A 19,303-nucleotide genomic window follows, 5' to 3' on the forward strand; every position below is an offset into this window, starting at 1 on the left:
AGATTTTTTCATTTTAATTTCTTTGTGATAAATATTAATATCTGATAATATGGAAGAACAAAGTAAGTTATATAGACCTCTAAAATATTTCTTATAAGATCTTTAATTGTTATATATATTGTAGTAGATCAACAATTAAATCCACCTCAGCAGGTTCCTGCCTCAATGTTATATCAATCTCAATTAAATGTACACCCGGGCATGCAAGGAAATTATTATCAACAAATGCCACCTTGTCAACCTTATCAATCTATATTAAGACCTGATGGTTATCCTACTTATACAAGTCAATGGCCAAATACATTTTACAATAATGAACCAACACAAGTAGTGGCTCCACTTCAGGCTCCCTATCTTCCAAACGATGCTCCCGTCTATTACACTTCATCTCATTGGGATACTAATTCATATTTACCAGTAGGTCAATATGCAGGGATGTATGATCCAACTGTATCAGCATATCAATTACCTCAATCAGGTTCTTTCCAATATGTGCCAGAGGGAGCCCCAGTTATTCCAAAAAAGCGTAGTACAAGAAGAAGATTTTTGAAGTTCTGCTGTTAAATATAAATTTAATTTATTTATTATTTATTTCATTCTAATGATATATCTTTATTATTGGATTGTCATCACATTTTTTGCTTCAAATAATTTTAGGATTTATATTGCTACTTATCTTTTTAATTGAATAGAAGTCCTCATTTTTAACAAGGCCCGGGATTTTTTGATCTTCATTATTTTAAGTTGATATCTGTGTTACTATTAATTAGAAGTTTATAGGTCTTTAAATGTCCTTTCTTCGTTGTTATTTACAAGATATTTCTTATAAGTTCTCATTAGTTAAGTATTATTTTTAGTCTTATTAAGAAATGGATTACAAAAATTATATTGGAACTTTTTTTTTTTCTTCTTTCTTTCCTATTAATTACTTCAAATTAATAAATTTATTATCTCAGTAATTTTTATAATTAATTTGAAAAGAAAGAAATATAAGGTATAAATTAGTTTATTCCGTTCATCCGTTTAATATCTAAGTAGAAGGTAATAGTAATTTTATATATTAAACCATAAAAATAAAATATTTATCCAAAATTATTTTATAAAGTTTATAAAAATTCATTTTACTATATAATTTATATTAAAATATAAACAAATACTAAATAATAGACGACTTTATTTTACAATATTATTTATAATAGTCTATTATTGACAATTTCAGATTTAATTTATCTACTTCCTTTTATTCTAAATTATTAGAAAGAAAAGAAAATCACAAAATTATCTTAAAATTAATAAATTTATAATATTATAAGTCTCATTATATATCTTCATTTTACCTTCAAATTCATAGTACCAATTTTCTTATTCAACATAACTACACATTTATGCGGTTTGTATCCTATTAGAAGTGTTTAAATTCTTGATTCCAAATTAAAATTATAATGGATAATTTCATATCAGTATCTGAACAATTCTTTTTAGAAAATGGTATTGAACAAGGTATCCGAAATGATGGTAGAGATATATTTGATTTTAGGATCCCATTAGTAGAATTAGGTGTAATTACATCAGCTAATGGATCAGCTAGAATAAGGAATGATGAAGTAGATATCTTAACTACTATAAAGGTATGTATAATGATATAATAGTAATATAACTTAGAATATTCCCCTTACTTATTTATTGGGTTTATTATTTTATTTTTTTAATATATAGTGTGAAGTTTCATCTCCAACTAAAAATCCAACATGGGGAGACATAATTATAAATATTGATTGGTAAGTTTATTTTTAATAATTAAATTTTTTTGGAATATATCTAATTAAATATTTAATTTAATTATAGTCCTATTAATGATAAGAATGATGAGGATTATACTTTAGATTTATCAAATACAATTAAAGATTTATGTTTTAATAACTTTGATTTATCTAAACTTTGCATATTATCTAATTATTTATGTTGGAATATCTTCATAGATATAATGATTATTTCAAATGGTGGAAATATTTTAGATTGGCTTGTATTTAGTATTCATTGTGCTTTAAGGAATTCAAGGTAAGTTATTTGATTTATTTTTATATTATTAATTAATATTGATATTATTTTCTTATAAATATAAACATTTTATTTTAATAATTTGATTGTGTTATTAATAGAATACCTCAAGTTACTGCTAAAGTTGAAATTGAAGATGGAGAAGAGAAATCAAACTTACAAGTTAATCCTTTAATAGAAGAAGGTATACCATTTCCTATAAAAGGTATTCCATTAGTAATAACAGCAGGTTATATTAGAAATAAAATAGTTTGGGATATGAATATTCAAGAGGAGGCATGTGCTAAAGCTATTATAGCCATTTCAGTTGATGAATATGGTCATTGTTGTGGAATAAAGAAATTAAACTCTGTTTGCTTTGAATTCCCTTTAATTAAAACTTTAATTTCTAGTGCTAATGTAACTTCAAATACTTTATTTAATATTTTAGATAAGTTTTTTAATAAGATTGAACCTTAATTAAAATATTTATATTTGGAAATACGATATATATATCAGATCAATACATTTTTATTACTTGTAACCCCGCATCTTTTTTTTTCTAGCAAAAAGTAATAGGGTGTCTCATTATTATGAGGTCATAATTTTTATTTGTTATTAATCATAAAGTTGAACTAATTATTTGATTATATATATTTTTTACGATGTATAGAGAACATATTCATATAGAAGCTATTGTAAAAAACGTAAGTAAGTATTCCCTATCTGGTAGGCTTAGAATTGCCTCTATATTGGATACTAATGATAAAGGGGTATCTTATATTGGCCAGCGTGTAACTATTAGTGGATGGTCAAGAACTGTGAGGAAACAATGTTCAGATACATTAGTATTTGTAGTTTTAAATGATGGTTCTACATCAAGAAATATACAAGTTGTAGTAGAACAATCAGCATCAGGTTTTAGAGATGCTTTAAAAAGTAGTGTAGGTTGTTCTTATAGAATTACTGGTTGTATTGTTAAATCACCAGCTAAAGAACAAGAAGTGGAACTTTTAGTTAGTGATTCGAAGGAAGATGAAATAAAAGTATTAGGTTTTTGTGATCCTTCAAAATATCCATTAGCTAAGAAGCATCATTCTAAAGAATTTTTACGTGAAATACCTCATTTACGTCCAAGAACCCAATTTTTTAGTTCTGTTACACGTATTAGAAATACCCTTTCTATTGCGATTCATGATTATTTCCAGTATTTAGGTTTTTATTATATACAAACTCCTATTATAACATCTGCAGATTGTGAAGGAGCTGGCGAAATGTTTCAAGTTACTACCTTATTACCTCACAGTAATATAATATCTGATATTCCAACAAAGAAGACTGGAAATTTAAGTACTAAAATAAATCCAGAATCTACAGATAATCATGATAAATTAGATAATATGATTGATTATAATAGAGATTTTTTTGAAGTTCCAACTTACTTAACTGTTTCTGGACAATTAAATGTTGAGAATTTCTCATGTTCAATGTCAGATGTATATACTTTTGGGCCAACTTTTCGTGCTGAAAATTCACATACAGGAAGACATTTAGCTGAATTTTGGATGATAGAACCTGAAATGGCATTTGCTGATTTACTAGATGATATGAATTTAGGTGAAGGTCTATTAAAATATTGTGTAGAAGCTGTATTAAAGAATAATGAGGTAGATTTGCAATATTTAGATGCAAATATCGAAAAAGGTTTAATAAATAGATTAAAACAAGTAGTAAGTGAGGAATTTGCTCGTATTAGTTATACTGAAGCTATTGAGATGCTTAAACCTTATAATAATAAATTTACAGTCCCTGTTGAGTGGGGTATGGATTTAGGATCTGAACATGAGAAGTATATAACAGATGTATTATTAAAGAAACCATGTATACTTTATAATTATCCAAAAGATATTAAAGCATTTTATATGAAGCAGAATGATGATGGACTTACTGTAGCAGCTATGGATATTTTAGTCCCAAAGATTGGAGAAGTTATTGGTGGATCTCAAAGAGAAGATGATATAGAGAAGTTAAAAAGTGCAATTATTGAGAAGGGAATGGAATTAGAACCATATTGGTGGTACAATGAATTAAGATTATATGGCTCTGTACCTCATGCAGGATTTGGACTTGGTTTTGAAAGGCTTGTAATGATGGTTACTGGAATTGATAATGTACGTGACGTAATTCCTTTCCCTAGATATCCTGGTCATTGTACTTTTTAATAAGTCAATGATATCTTTGTTTTCTTTTTTAATTAGGTCACTTTAAATATTAGCCTAACATATCTAAATTTAATTTTTGTAATAATAGTGTCTTAAGATATTGTCTAAATAAATTGGGAGATTTAATTATTATAATTATATTTATAATGTCATGCCTTAATTAGAGTATATATAGTTTATAATTAGAAACTTAAATTTAACAATATAAAGACAGCTTAGATCACTTTATTCTAAATAATAGGGTATAATCAAAGTGACAAAGGGACAGCGCTATTACGTGCGCACCTAATGCATCATTCCCGCTGTAGTAAGAATAATTTAGCTTATCTATTAGTATTACTACTTTTGAGCCTTGCTATTTAACTAAACTTGTAAAGTTTAGATTGGTCCTAAACTTCTTTGTTTCTTAAATAGTACAAAGCTAGGGGAGATATAAGACTTTATTATTCCAAATATACAATATAACGTGAATTTTATATATTAAGGATCATTTCATTTAATTTATTGAATATTTTAAAGGCAACAAGATGGTAAGTTAAATATTTAGGTTATTTTATTGTCACCGATTTTAAGAATAATATTAAATTGGGATCATTGTAATCTTAGGATGATATAGAGGCACAGAAACAAATTCAACAGATGGTTAGCTTCATTTTAAATGAAGCAAAAGATAAAGCAAATGAAATTGAAGCAAAAGCTCTTCAAGATTTTAATATTGAGAAACTTAAACTTGTACAAAATCTTAAACAACAAATTCGTCTAGATTTTCAAAAAAAAGTTAAAAGGCTAGAAATAGAACGAGCTATTGCTAGAAGTACTGCCATTAATAAGGCAAGGCTTAAGAAGATGGCTGCTAGGGCTCAGGTATTAAAAGAGGTAGTTCAATTGGCAAGAAAGAAAATGTGTGAATTATCATCTAATCCTACTACTTATGAACCTTTATTAGTTGACTTGATAACTCAAGGTATGTTACGACTTTTGGAACCTAAGGTTCTGATACAATGTCGTAAAAGTGACATCAATATTGTTGGAGATGCTATCCCCAAAGCTATTAAGAAATATAAAGATATTTTACAACAAGAGTGTGGAATTTCAATATCTATAGAAGCTACTATTGACACAGATAATACCCTATTTCCAGCTCCTATTAATGCTGATCAATCTAGCAAGTTCTGTACCGGAGGTATTATTTTAACAAATCTGAATCGCAGGATAGCATGTAACAATACTTTAGATGCAAGATTAGATCTTGTTATTCAGAATGATGCTCCTATTATTCGTTCTACTTTATTTCCTAAATGTTAACTTCAATCTCCTAGATAAGGTATCTCAATAGACAATTTTTAAGCCCTTATTCTATCTAGTATTATTGTGTTAATTTTTTTTAATATAATAGAGATTATATAAAGGGCTTTAATGATGTTTCCACCTACTGATTGTAATATTATTTGGATTTCTATGATTTATTTTTAGGTTATTGGCTTTGGCGCTAAGTTTACCAGTATTACGATAAGCCCACACCTGAAATTCTTTTTATCTCTTAAGAAAAGTTACTTATCCGTGACTTTGTAGGTAAAAGAGATAAAGCAACTATTAATATTTTAAGTATTTGATTTGCGTGTTTTTATTGAAAAAGTTAACTGGTTTGGACCTCTGGTGGTTACTCTAATTTATCTATAGAGGTCTTACTTTTTTTAGTTAATAAAATATAAGGGATTTTAATATGGTTAAACGAAATACGACAAATACTGGAAATCCTAATAATGGTTATCAATCAAGTATTTTATCATTCTTTACACCATCAAGGAAAGGTGAAATAACTGCTAAGAATACCTTACAGACTATGGACTGTGAAGTGGATTCAAGTTCTAGGGATTTAACACCACAGATAAATATGCAAAATAGTGTAGAAGTAAATAATTGTGTGGAAATATTGGATAATTTGGAATTATTTTCAGCAGAACGAAGTATTCCTACAACGTGTGAAACTACTCCAATAACGAGCACATCTGTAAAGCTAAATCCTATAAATAGTAGTGGAAGGATAAGGAAAATATGCGATGATGATGATGACGAATTTTTAATTAAGAAAATCTGTAGACAGTCATGTTTATATAAGGAAGATAATGAGATAAATAAAGGAATTCCCGACCTTGATAACTTATTATATGAAATGAATGATGAAGAATCAAATGAGTTAATTATTGATTCAAGCATTGAAATAAATAAATATAATAAATTAGGTATGAATCTTCCAGATATTAAGTCTCTAAACAAAGATTTACCTAAAAATATTGATATGGAGAGAGATGACTTTAATGAGGATGAGGAGGTTGCAAAAAAACTTCTAAGTACTACTGCTGCCCAAGGAAGTCAATTTTTTAGAGAATATGTGGAATTGATTATTCAATATGGACGTCAGTTCTCTTTTCCACCATGGCTTCAATTAACGAAAATTAAAGATTCTAATGGAAGATATCCAACAGATCCAAATTATAATCCATCTACAGTTTGGGTACCAGATTCAAATAGTAAACTTGCTAAAGAAGAGAAGCATCATTTTACTCCAGCAATGCAACAATATTGGGAATTAAAGAAAGATCACTTCGATAAACTTGTATTTTTTAAAATTGGTAAATTTTATGAATTATTTTATATTGATGCTTGTTTATCTCAAAGATTATGTGATTTACGTTGGATGAGTGGAGATGGGAAACCTCATGTTGGATTTCCAGAGGCAGCTTTACATGCATATGCTAATAAACTGGTTAATTATGGATATCGCGTAGTAGTAGTTGAACAGATGGAAACTCCAAAAGAATTAGAAGAAAGAAATAAAACTACATCTGGTATTAAAAAAGATAAGGCAGTAAAAAGAGGTGTTAATGAATTTTTTACAAATGGGACTTTAGTCAGACCCAATATGCTTAATGATATGGCAAGAATCCTTATGACTATATACGTGTTTTCAAAGGTGAATGATGAAGCTCCAGATAACATTATTAATGAAATAGGAATTGTTTGTGTGGATATTACAACTGGTAAAAGTGAATTATCTATTTTAAAAGAAATAGGTGATCATTTTCCTATGGTAAAGACACTTGTAACGCAAGTACAGCCTAGAGAAGTTGTCTATCTATCTGGAAATCTTCCATTGCCTATTTTGAGATATTTAAAAAATACTACTCCTACAATACAATTGACTTCATTTAGAGATTTTATGGAACCAATTCTTGCATCTAAAGATATTATAGAACACTTTCAACGTGTAAATGTTGAGATACCAACTATAATTAATGAATTATGTACTAAGTCTACAGCATTATGTACAGCATTATCTGGGACATTAAATTATTTAAAATCAATTTTATTATGTGATAGATTTATTCTGACTGGGAATTTCCAACAATACAACCCAGATGAAAAGCAATACCTCTTATTAGATGCTGGGGCTCTTAAAGATTTAGAACTTTTACAAACACAACAAGGTGATGAGAAAAATTCTTTATTTGGGTTTTTAAAACATACTTCTACCCCTGGTGGTACACGTCTTCTCAGAAAGTGGCTTTCTCATCCATTAACTAATGCAGATAGAATAAATGAGCGTCTAGATTGTGTTGAATGGTTTATTAATCACCCTAATGTACTATTTAATTTTTGCCGAGAACTTAAAGCAATATCTCCTAATGGTAATGGTTCACCTGGTTCAAATCTTGATCTTGAGCGCATTATAAATAGAATAACAACTGGAGCTCTACAAAATACTAGGGGTGCTATTTTTTTCGTAAATGTTATCCAAAAAAAGATTGTGGACTTTCTTAATTCTCTGGAAATCTTTGAAAAAGTTCTCGAATGCATTAGATCCAATTTTGGAGATATTGAATTACGAAAAACTATGCCCACTTTACTTTTAGCTTTAACTGGTGTGAATAATTTACAATGTGAAGAAAAAGCAACTGAACCTTATCTTGGAGGCTTTTTACCAGAAATATCCGGAATTGTAGAAATATTAAGATCTTGGTTTGTTAAAGATATTAATAATGAATGGATACCAGCATCTGGAAATTATGATTTGTATGATTTAAATTTGTCTTTAATTAATGAAACCAAGGATAAACTTAATTCTGAATTGGAACTAATTAGCTCTAAATTAAATAATACAACTATTAAGTTTGTTCATATGAAATATCGCTATGAAGTAGAGTGTCCTGATAATATTCCAAGATCTAAACTTCCGAAATTGGAGATAACATCATCAAAAAAAGGTTTTATTCGTTTTCACACTGATAAAATTAAAGATTTAATATATGAATTGGAATATAGAGAAGAACAATTGCAAAATAGTTTATTTCCATATATTCAGGAAGCATGTAAGATGTTCCACTCTCATTTCTCTTCATTTTCTGCTATTTCCGATTCACTTTCACAATTAGATGTACTTATTGCTTTATCTATTGTGTCAATGGATACAACTGATGGCCCTTTTTGTAGACCAACTTTTTTGGAAGATTCAGGGAAATCAACTTTAGAACTTACTAAATGCAGACATCCTGTAGTTGCACGGCTTAATAGTGGTTTTGTAGATAATGATATATTTTTCAATACTAGAGATGTGCATGCTTCATGTATATTAGTTACTGGTCCCAATATGGGCGGTAAGTCGACTGTGTTGCGCCAGACATGCATTGCTGTAATAATGGCTCATATTGGCTGCTTTGTACCTGCTTCTAAATGTTCTCTAACTTTAGTAGATAGGATTTTCACAAGAATTGGAGCTTATGATTCTATATTAGAAGCGAAAAGTACTTTTTTGGTGGAATTGGAAGAAACTGCAACTATTCTAAAGCATGCTACAAGAAATTCCCTTGTTGTAGTGGATGAACTGGGACGTGGTACTTCAACTTTTGATGGGACTGCTATTTGTGTAGCTACTTTAGAATATATATCACATCATATTCAATGTAGATGTTTATTCTCAACTCACTTGCATTTGCTTTGCCAAGAATTTAGCGAGGATCCTAGTATTATTGCCTTTCATATGGATCTGAAATTGAGCCAAGATACTAAAACAATAACATTTTTATATAAATTTGTCCGTGGAATATGCCCTAAATCTTATGGTATGAATGTCGCACAATTGGCTGGTATTCCAGCCGAAGTTATAGATAAAGCAGTGAATTTAGCAGGTGAGGTAGAACTCTGTACAAATATTTTAAGACATATAGCTTATGTAAGAGTTTTATTACTGAATATTATGGATTTGGATCCATGTGAAGCTTATAAGTTATTAAGTCTGAAGGAAAACAAGCTTTATGAAGACTTGAATAACTGCTCTCAACATCAAGTTGTGATCTAAGTTACAATTTCTTTTTTTTCAAAGAAAAAAAGAGTAGGATAAGGAATATTGACAATGCTTATCAATAAATTAGTACTTATTAAAGATCAATACTAAAAATGATTGTATCTCTCCGTATATTTTAGAAGAAAGCGATTCCGAGAAGTGTCTCCTTATTTGCAGTTGAATATAATATACCGCCTATTGTGGGTAATTGTGGGGATATTACTAGATTTCTCTTTTTTCTCTTTTTTACATTTATATTAGGTGGTGGAAAATAATTTAAAGCTTATGACCAAGGTTTTAGAATGCTCAGAAAATTTGTAAATAGGGAATTTCTGCACATCTCAAGGAGTTTTTACATTGGGTCCATATTAAGTAATACGAGACGACTGACATCTGTAAAGAATACCGTTAAAGAACCTAGTCGGGATACAGATAATAGGCAGAATTCTGATGTAAATAAAAGTACTACTGATATTAACTTGGGAAATTCGGAATTAAAGGCTGGGACACTAAATACATCACCTCTTAAGGTAGCAAGTGATGCATGCCATGATGTTATTATTATTGGAGGGGGGGTTACTGGAACTGCCTTATTTTATACACTATCACGTTTTACGAATTTAAAACGTATTTGCTTAATAGAACGTCATGGAGATGTATCTCAAGTTGCTTCAAATGGACGGAGCAATAGTCAAACTATTCATTGTGGCGATATTGAAACAAATTATAATTTGGAAAAAGCTCGTAAAGTACTTAGGCAAGCTAATATGTTGAGAAATTATGCTACAAAACTTTCACCTAGCATGAGAGATCAAGTAATATTCAAACTTGGTAAGATGGTACTTGGAGTAGGTGAACTTGAATGTGAAATAATTGAGAAACGTTTTAATGAATTTAAGTTCTTATACCCACATATGAATTTACTTGGAAAAAGAGAGATAGGTGATATAGAACCATGTATAGCTTATAAAAATACTATTACATATAGACCAGACCCTATTGCATCGATTTATGTTCCTGATGAGCATACAGGAGTGGACTATTATCAATTAGCTATCTCTTTTTTAAAGGGAGCTACTGAAGTATGTGAGAATTCTAAAGGAAAGCATCTATTAACATGTATGAATACAAGAGTTCTAGATATTATTAGAATGTCATCAAATGGAGATCTATATAAGGTTATCACAAATAGAGGTGAATTCTATGGTAAATATGTTGTTGTAAGCGCATGTGGATATTCTTTATTATTTGCAAAGAAACTTGGTTATAATTCTAACCTAAGTTGTCTCCCAGTTGCTGGAAGCTTTTACTTTTCTTCTAGACCTTTTCTTAATGGCAAGGTATATACTATTCAAAATCCTGAATTACCATTTGCAGCTGTTCATGGTGATCCAGACCTTATAATGAGGGATACAACTAGATTTGGGCCAACTGCACTTCCATTACCTTTATTGGAACGCAACAACTTGGGATCTATTGTCGACTTTTTTAAAATAGTAAATCCAGATTTAAATCTTGCTTTGGTTTATAAAGATTTATTCTGTAATTCTAGTTTGCGTAATTATGCATTAAGAAATATACTCTTTGAAGTTCCAATTATCAACAAAAACTTATTTATTAAAGATTGCAGAAAGATCATCCCTAGCCTAGAATCTAAAGATATTAAATATGCTCATGGATTTGGAGGAATTAGACCTCAAATTATTGATAAATCAAAGCGAAAACTCTTATTGGGTGAAGGTAAGATAACAACTGATGAGGGTCTGATATTTAATATTACTCCTTCTCCTGGTGGTACTACTTGCCTTGGAACTGCGGAGAATGACATGAGGATTATATGTAATCGACTTGGGGCTCAAGTTGACGAATTGGAATTTAAAAGGACTCTTCTTCAAGGAGATTATTCGACCGACTAAATTACTTATATATTGTTCCGATGAAGACTTTTTTAGGCTTATAGTCAGTGTAACTTTTTGTGCCTTTTGTAAATAAGTGTATAGTATGTTATTGGTTATTATTTAGTACTATTTATTCAAGTAGTGTTTCCATCTGAGCTATCATCAGATATATCTCTACCTATTAATTTAGCTATCAGAAATTCATTATAGTGAGATTTTCTTTTTTGTTCAAAATCATGGTTTTTTGTTTCTCGAGGTGATCGTATATTATATTCATCATTCTTCATTTGTTCCACATATTCGTTAAGCTTTGAACATAAATCTTGAGGATTAATATGCCTTACATCTCTTATTGAATTATCTGATTCATCTTCAGAGATGCTTAAGGACCCATTATAGGGAGTATCAGGTTCATTTATCACTATTCTTGTACCTCGCTCTTGATTATGTAAAGCTATGGTTTCTTCATCCCACCAAACACTCTTAGGTGGTGGTTTATCTACTTCGTCACAGTCTTTCTTTTTTACTTTTAATTCTCTCTGCATTGTGAATCTACTTAGATCAGAGCTTAGGACTGCATTTCCTTGGCGGCTTAGAAGTAATACTTAAGTGTACTTTCTAGTATCTATTATTCTCCAAGTGAAGAACTAATCATCTCAAATTGAATTAGTGATATTAAGAGATATGTGTATAGGAGAATGTACTTAGTAAGTAATTACATGTAAATTCTCTCTTGTTGAATAGTATATTAGAACTTAGTAATGAAAATAACCTGCCTTTAAGAGGCTCCCAAAAACCTACTTAAAATCAATTAATGTAACTACTAGCGGTCAAATTTACCGCATGATTGTCTTGTCTCGTCTCGTATTTGCTAGCACCATTGTCTTAGTAAAGGTATTTGCTATATAAAGTCTCTAAGTCTATAAGTAGTAATTGTTATGCTTAAACCTTTTAGCGGTCATATCAACTTAAAACAAAGCAGCTTGTATGAAGAGACGAAAAGTAGTCAAGGAGAAGGTTAACTTTTTTTCTATATAAACCAAGAGGTAATAGTTTTTTTCTATAGAGGACGGCCTGATTCGGTGGGGAAATGAAGGATATATTTGCACATGAGTCATTCCGTGTTTTGGAAGGCACAAGCGTTTCAGTCAAATCACGTACTGTTACAGTTACAGGGAAGTTTGGTTCCGTTACACGATCTTTCAATCATCTGCCAGTAGATATTAAATTATGTAAAAATGGAAAGTTTGTGCGTATTGAAGTTTGGTTTGGTACCCCTCGTCACCAATCTGCTATAAACACTGTATGCTCAGCGATCAAAAATATGATGATTGGTGTTATGAAGAAGTTTGAATATAAGATGCGTTTTGTATATTCTCACTTCCCAATAAATTCTAATATTACTAATAATGGTACATTGATTGAAATCAGGAACTTCCTTGGAGAGAAGAGAGTTCGTACTGTGAAGATGTTACCTGGGGTAATTGTTGAGAAGTCAAATTCTGTAAAGGATGAAATTATTATCACTGGTACCGATTTAGAACTTGTATCTCGTTCGGCTGCCTTAATTCATCAATGTACTTTGGCTAGGAATAAGGATATCCGCAAATTTCTTGATGGTATTTATGTCAGTGAAAAAGGGACCTTTGTCAAAGAAGAGTGAATAAACACCAAACTATTAAAATTTGAAGTGATAATTCACACTATTACCTTTAACAATATTTAGTAACTAATTTAATTATTAGATTTGATATGTATCGTCCTGTTTATAGAACTTTATTAATAGGGATATTTGTCTAGTAAAGATACAGTAAGAATACATTTTTTTATTTTATCTTCCAGATTTTAGTTTTATGCACTCCTTTTAGTAATGAATTTAGCGAATTCTAGATGCAAAGTGGCTATTGTAGATTTACTATGTCAGGGGGTGACTGTTGCCGCTTTGGTGGTGAATACTTGTAGCCTAAGCTAATGAATGTATCTACTATCTAGTTGTATAATTCCTTAAATTAACTGTGTACAAGTAGTTTAAATGACTGTATTGGCTGATAATGATGTAATCCGAAGACTTGTATCTTTATTAGAGTCTAAAGATGTAGTAAACTTAGAAAGTAATGTATTAGTTCTAACTCAACTCTTGGATAATAGATTATCAGTAAATCAGAACTCTAGAATAGTGGATTGTGACTGTAATAAGGCAAGTATAGTGAAGTGTGAATTGAATATTATCATAGCTAGAACTAGTTTGATATATTGCTTAAGAATCTCACGAGAAGCCAACCATCTAATTACAAATAAAGTACCAAAACTATTGAAGAAAATATTAGCTATCTTAAATATGCATCCAATATACTGTGAAATACATAATGATACAGTTGAAGGACTATGTCTATTGTTAAGTAAGATGTCTACACTTAACGTACTAAAATCTATACAAAATAGCCTACAAGGCTACGCCTTTTGGATATATATGCAATCTGAGAGTGCTGATCTCATTAATAAAGCCAAGGGATTAGTTAGTTTAGCCACTTGGATTCCAAGTATATCAAATAATATTTCAGATTGTACAAGTTTGGTCAAGTTTGGATATACTCCATATAGTAGTGAACTAATTAATAGACTTATAAAAGACATCGAAATGACAACAGATAGGAGCTTTGATGAAGTAAAGCTCCTTATATCTAATATAAGTGGAGATATTATGGAAATTGTAGATAAATCTATACCTAGAATTGTAAAGTCGCTGGATTTATTAAGCTACCTTATAATGTACAGTGGCGTTATTGAACCACCAACTACCTCAAGGGAACAAAAGTACTCCAACTCATCTTATTCAATAGTTACTGTACTTATACCACAAATTATACCATTACTTATAAAAGTAAGGTTAATTCTATGGGATATAATTTATTACTTAGTAGCAGAACGTATTACAATGCTTAATTCTAAAGAATCTGATTCTGAAGATATGAGTATTCAAGTTATAGAATTTATAAATTTAATGGTATTACTAAGGTTAAATCAAAAAATTCCATTAGAGTCTTATTTTGAAGTGAATTTGATAAATAAAAATAATATTAAATTATATGGTCACTTGTTTGAGCTTAACAGATGTATAAAGCAATCATTTAATACTTTAGTTATTAGTTCAGGGAAGACTGGAGTTGTTTTATTTTCTTCAATGCTTTCCAAATTTATGAAACAAATCTTTCAAACAAATTTTACCCCTTGTTGGTATGAGAACCTATTTAATACCCAAAATAACAATAAATGTAATCAATTAGTTGGAATAATCGGCAATATATCAAAGAATCACCATTGCAAGTTGGCTTTTGGGCTAGATACTATTATTAATACTGAAGAACAACCAAACCCAGAGTGCCTGTATAATAACGAACTTATTATTCAAGCTCTTGGATTCTTTGACAAATTGTTTAAAGAGATCCACAAAGTCCAAGAACTTGAAAAGCCCTTATATAGACAGAAATCAGAATTCCTTGAACAAATTTCATTGGCTGAAGATCAGGTATATCAAATCTTGACATCTATTTCAAATGTATATAGGATAATAAGACAATTACATGCAGAGTTGAGATTAATTGAAAGTTCACCTACTACAGTTCAGGATAGTCTCCCGTTTATTGATAAAACCATTATAAATATATCTATGAATATAGTAATCAAAAACAAAGGTTTTATGTCTATTTATAGTGAAGTACCTACTACTTACAAAGCAATTGACTCACTACACATCTCTATTCTCCATCTACTATTTGCAATTATAGATATAGAGACTGGAACATTCTTGGTTTCACTTGAAGTTGGTTATCAAATATTTAATATTTTAAAGTATATAGAAAGTTTTGGTCATAGCTCTAGATTTCTTGAAGAACCACCTTTCATCTCTGTATATAAAGCTATGCAAAGAACACTTGCTACTTTCATGCCTAGAAAAAATATCTCTAAAAAAATTAAAGATGTCAATATGAATAAAGAATCAGAGAAAGTTGTTTCTATGAAACCTGAATATTCTCAATATTTTAATAATGTGAGCAATTACTTTATTAATCCTAATGTGTCTGTAACTAAGCCAACCACTAGCACACCTCCAATAAATCCTACAGCTGATAGTAATGATTCATTACAAAATTTATCAATGGTAAATAACTGCCCTACGATATCAGAACCTCCAGTTGATCCCCCTATATCTCCTATTCTTGAAGTTAAATCACCTGAAATTACAACATCTCCCTTAAGTATTATTGATATCAACACAGTACAGGAATCAGACTTAGATATAGTTTGGCAAATGGAATCTTCATCTGAAGAAGAAGAAGAAGATTCCCAAAAGATCTAATTATATTAACCAGTAAGCTTGAAGTTTACATTAAATTATAAATGAACAAGATAGTGAGTTATCTGATTCCACTGACTTGGAGTTACAACTAAGTTCTCTTTGTCTATTCTACTATATTTAGTACTTTTAGAAGGTAATTTTAAAATCATCTTTGATATAGGTTGATCATTTATATTACTTATGTATTCCCCAATATCTCCTAGCTCCTGAGGATATGTTAACAGAGAATTATGTTTATTTAAATTAGGTACTCCTCTTTTGTTAGTACCATTTAAACCTTGTACTCCTAGTAATATGCTCTGTACCGACTTCTTAAGCAATTTCAAGCGATATCTTAATTCCATATCATGCTTTGTATATTTATCCCATATATCTACAATATTCTTGTTTTCTGGTGAGTTTGTCATCCCAAATATTGGCATTGAACATCTATGAACCAAAATTTCATGCTGTATATTCTTAAAATCACTTATAAGATTTAATAGAGTCTTATGCTCATTGGTAACATCAGTAAATAGTTTCCCAATATCTTTTGTATTTAAATCTTCACTTTGTTGAGTTTTGTTTCCTTCTGTATCACTTGTTTGAGTACTGACAAGATTATCAACTTTTTCCAATTCCAAATATCCCTTAAAATCTTGTCCTGTATAATTGTAATCCTTTCCAACTCTTTTTTTTTCATTTTGTAAATCCAATAATTTTTTTGCTAATGAATCCAAAGTATTACATCCAAAAGAATTTAATAATGGCATTTGCCTAAACTGCTGAATTTGCTTATAATACAAAATTTGCTTCATCCTGTCATTTGGATTATATTTTGCTAAATCAAGTTGCCACTTCTCCATCTCCATTAAATATATCTTATTTTGTAAAATACGAATGAATTTTCTAAGATATATAGGTTCTAGAACATCTACTTCGCTATAAGCTTTAATTTTAGGGATATTTTTCTGAATTTCCAGATTTTTTTGCAAGTCATCGATTTGCTGTTTTAACTTTCTTATATTATCCTCATCAAGTTTAATTTGATTCTCATCCTTTTGTGTCTGAATTTCAAACACTTCAATTTTACTCATTAGATCTTGCTTCAAATTTTGGAGTTTTTTATATTCTGCATCTAAAGTCTTATATGAACTATACAAAACTCTTTGGTTTACCAACTCCTTCTCTAAAGTACGTACTTTTTCACTTAGTTGCCTGGATAAGATCTCAGCCTTTGCTCTCTCTTTTTTTGGATTTTCCATTATACTCTGATATTGGGGTAGTTTAGGTATATTTTGAGAACTGGTATCTATTATTAAGCTATCCATTTGCTTAGAGTTGGATATATCTTGATTTGTAGGTATATCTTCTACTTCTTGAATAATTGAATTTTCACTTGAATCTTCATTTTCTAGATATTCCTTGATTTTTTCACTAATGTTTCGGCTAAGAATAATTTCAAGTGATTCATTACCAGAATTTGTCTTTTCTAGAGGATTAATTAGACTATCAAAAGATGATTCTAGTTTTTGTAATATGGAATAAATAGATAAAAATGTCGCATTTATATCTTCAGATTTACTTTTATTTAATTGAACAGTACAGTTAGTAATATCTTTGAAGGCCGACTTTTGTAAATCCACTAAGTGACTCAAAGCTTCGCTTTTGCTATCTTTGCCTTGAATTATATCATACCAATATGAGCTTTTCCACGTATATAAACTATAATCTATTGGATAATGAACCCCCACTAGACTCAACTTGCCACATAAAGAATATAACTTTTCAGACAAATCCAGAGATATCCTAAAGATGTAGGAGAATTTATCTATATCCAAGCAGCTACCTGAAACTCGGCTCATAATAGCTAGTGCAATATTTATATTAAGTATTGCATCTATAGAGCATAGTGGAATATTTCTTTTAGTTGAAGTTAATTTCATATTATTAGATTCATTGGTATTCTTACTTTTATCTTCACTACTTAATAAGCTAAGATTTGTCTGCTCTAATTCATCAATTAAATCCAGTTTTGTCCTTAGCTCTGTTATTATATCATAAGTAACTCCAGGACTTAAATTATTATTCAAAATAGCTTGAAATATTTCATCCAAGGTTTTAAGAGTTAAATCTAAAAATGGAATATTTAAAGTAGAAAGTAGTGCATCACAGGATTTGTTAATTTCGCCAAGCTTGCATACTTTTCTATTTCGGTATTTTGAAATCAAATGACCTAAAGATACAACCAAAAATCCTAATTCTAATCCGAATAGACAAACCCACTTAATTGTTCCTACCTTGTTTGTATTGTTTATTATCTTCTGTACTTCAGATTCAGAGAGATGTCTATATGCCTTATACTGTATATACTGTAAAAGAATATTGCATTGCCCAAATATTCTGTATAATTTAACAATAGTAGCTACATATTTGCAATAATTATGAAACCACAATTTATTAGATTGATCTTTGTATATATTATTTGTTTGTCTAAAGTTAGTTGCAGCATCAATAGATACTAACTCATCAAATCCTATACAACTCCCTAAAATCTGGCACAGAAATTTAGTGGTATCCTCATTATAATTAGCCCATAATATTCCAAGTTCATATTCTAAAGGACTCATTATTCCCTTAATAATTTCTTCATCCTTAAAATTGTTAACTTTGTCTAGTACTTCTTGATCAAGTAATTTATCAAGTATACCATTTTTATTACCTATATTATAAGTGAAGCGTCCTTTAAATTTCTCAACAGTGACTGATAGATTAGAGAGTTTTTGACTTTGTTTCTCAATTATTATTTTATACTTTTCTCTTTCGCATAGATAATCTTTGTGTAATTTTTCTAGGGTATTTTTAAAATTTAAACTAGCCTTGGTTAGTTTGTCTAGTTCACTTCTTAACCCTTCTTCTACTAATTTATACTGTTGTAAAAGAAGTTGATCTACCTGTATTAATTCCTCATAACTTGAGATTTTTGTTTCTTGTTCTGCACTTTGTTTCTCTAATTTTCGAAGTTTATCTTTAATATTATCTCGATCTTGATTTATGTCTTTAAACCTCTCATTATTTATACTAAGTTGTTTTGCCATACTAGATACATAAGATTTCCACTTTATATTTGAAGTATCATACATACTCAATATTTTCTGGATCTCTTCATCTTTATCTTTAAGTTTGGATATACTCTCGTCTAACAAATTTTTCATCTGGCCATATAGCTCATCTGTACTAGTTATATCTTCCTTATATCTTGTTAGCTCTTCCTTCAGTTTGAAATTTTCTTCCAGTAGTTTCACAAGCTCTTCTTCTGTATCATTCCTTTCCCTCTTTTGATCATTATTATGACCTTCTTTTGTTTGTCTACTTGATCTTAAATCATCTAAACCTTTATTGGGTATTGAAGTCCTCATATTTAATTTTCTACTTGACCCATGAATACTTCAATATACCTAGAAACATG

The 19,303-nt window shown here is 29.7% G+C and overlaps 10 protein-coding genes across 10 annotated transcripts, besides 14 other annotated features; 8 read left to right on the top strand and 2 right to left on the bottom strand.

Annotated features, from left to right (window-relative positions):
* Positions 1-49: 49 nt before the first annotated feature.
* On the top strand, positions 50-564 carry CMU_024250 (uncharacterized protein; the record flags this gene model as incomplete). Its single annotated transcript, XM_002139733.1, has 2 exons — positions 50-62; positions 125-564. The coding sequence occupies 2 exons, from the start codon at positions 50-52 to the stop codon at positions 562-564; spliced, it is 453 nt and encodes a 150-aa protein (XP_002139769.1).
* Positions 561-594: a sequence feature (AT_rich).
* Positions 595-932: 338 nt separating this feature from the next.
* Positions 933-975: a sequence feature (AT_rich).
* Positions 976-1,048: 73 nt separating this feature from the next.
* Positions 1,049-1,166: a sequence feature (AT_rich).
* Positions 1,167-1,274: 108 nt separating this feature from the next.
* Positions 1,275-1,312: a sequence feature (AT_rich).
* A 130-nt stretch (positions 1,313-1,442) lies between these two features.
* CMU_024260 (3' exoribonuclease family protein, putative) lies at positions 1,443-2,517 on the top strand (the record flags this gene model as incomplete). The annotated part of the gene is made up of 4 exons (XM_002139734.1): positions 1,443-1,628; positions 1,717-1,778; positions 1,846-2,058; positions 2,160-2,517. 4 exons carry the CDS (start codon positions 1,443-1,445, stop codon positions 2,515-2,517), a joined length of 819 nt encoding a protein of 272 aa, XP_002139770.1.
* Positions 1,689-1,715: a sequence feature (AT_rich).
* Positions 1,784-1,844: a sequence feature (AT_rich).
* Positions 2,071-2,142: a sequence feature (AT_rich).
* Positions 2,514-2,534: a sequence feature (AT_rich).
* A 168-nt stretch (positions 2,535-2,702) lies between these two features.
* CMU_024270 (asparaginyl-tRNA synthetase family protein) lies at positions 2,703-4,259 on the top strand (the record flags this gene model as incomplete). Its single annotated transcript, XM_002139735.1, has 1 exon — positions 2,703-4,259. The coding sequence occupies one exon, from the start codon at positions 2,703-2,705 to the stop codon at positions 4,257-4,259; it is 1,557 nt and encodes a 518-aa protein (XP_002139771.1).
* Positions 4,260-4,379: 120 nt separating this feature from the next.
* Positions 4,380-4,407: a sequence feature (AT_rich).
* A 491-nt stretch (positions 4,408-4,898) lies between these two features.
* On the top strand, positions 4,899-5,564 carry CMU_024280 (vacuolar ATP synthase subunit E, putative; the record flags this gene model as incomplete). The annotated part of the gene is made up of 1 exon (XM_002139736.1): positions 4,899-5,564. The coding sequence occupies one exon, from the start codon at positions 4,899-4,901 to the stop codon at positions 5,562-5,564; it is 666 nt and encodes a 221-aa protein (XP_002139772.1).
* Positions 5,565-5,633: 69 nt separating this feature from the next.
* Positions 5,634-5,654: a sequence feature (AT_rich).
* A 328-nt stretch (positions 5,655-5,982) lies between these two features.
* CMU_024290 (MutS domain-containing III family protein) lies at positions 5,983-9,615 on the top strand (the record flags this gene model as incomplete). The annotated part of the gene is made up of 1 exon (XM_002139737.1): positions 5,983-9,615. The coding sequence occupies one exon, from the start codon at positions 5,983-5,985 to the stop codon at positions 9,613-9,615; it is 3,633 nt and encodes a 1,210-aa protein (XP_002139773.1).
* Positions 6,479-6,501: a sequence feature (AT_rich).
* Positions 7,605-7,633: a sequence feature (AT_rich).
* Positions 8,059-8,117: a repeat region.
* Positions 9,616-9,902: 287 nt separating the features above from the next.
* On the top strand, positions 9,903-11,516 carry CMU_024300 (malate:quinone oxidoreductase family protein; the record flags this gene model as incomplete). The annotated part of the gene is made up of 1 exon (XM_002139738.1): positions 9,903-11,516. One exon carries the CDS (start codon positions 9,903-9,905, stop codon positions 11,514-11,516), a length of 1,614 nt encoding a protein of 537 aa, XP_002139774.1.
* Positions 11,517-11,632: 116 nt separating this feature from the next.
* CMU_024310 (protein phosphatase inhibitor 2, putative) lies at positions 11,633-12,043 on the bottom strand (the record flags this gene model as incomplete). Its single annotated transcript, XM_002139739.1, has 1 exon — positions 11,633-12,043. The coding sequence occupies one exon, from the start codon at positions 12,041-12,043 to the stop codon at positions 11,633-11,635; it is 411 nt and encodes a 136-aa protein (XP_002139775.1).
* Positions 12,044-12,588: 545 nt separating this feature from the next.
* Positions 12,589-13,161, top strand: CMU_024320 (60S ribosomal protein L9, putative; the record flags this gene model as incomplete). Its single annotated transcript, XM_002139740.1, has 1 exon — positions 12,589-13,161. One exon carries the CDS (start codon positions 12,589-12,591, stop codon positions 13,159-13,161), a length of 573 nt encoding a protein of 190 aa, XP_002139776.1.
* A 369-nt stretch (positions 13,162-13,530) lies between these two features.
* CMU_024330 (uncharacterized protein) lies at positions 13,531-15,855 on the top strand (the record flags this gene model as incomplete). Its single annotated transcript, XM_002139741.1, has 1 exon — positions 13,531-15,855. One exon carries the CDS (start codon positions 13,531-13,533, stop codon positions 15,853-15,855), a length of 2,325 nt encoding a protein of 774 aa, XP_002139777.1.
* Positions 14,560-14,586: a sequence feature (AT_rich).
* A 35-nt stretch (positions 15,856-15,890) lies between the features above and the next one.
* Positions 15,891-19,253, bottom strand: CMU_024340 (uncharacterized protein; the record flags this gene model as incomplete). Its single annotated transcript, XM_002139742.1, has 1 exon — positions 15,891-19,253. The coding sequence occupies one exon, from the start codon at positions 19,251-19,253 to the stop codon at positions 15,891-15,893; it is 3,363 nt and encodes a 1,120-aa protein (XP_002139778.1).
* Between the last annotated feature and the right edge of the window lie 50 nt (positions 19,254-19,303).

The sequence above is a fragment of the Cryptosporidium muris genome, genomic scaffold, assembly GCF_000006515.1.
Source record: "Cryptosporidium muris RN66 scf_1106632353999 genomic scaffold, whole genome shotgun sequence".
In the NCBI taxonomy this organism is placed as follows: Eukaryota; Apicomplexa; class Conoidasida; order Eucoccidiorida; family Cryptosporidiidae; genus Cryptosporidium; species Cryptosporidium muris.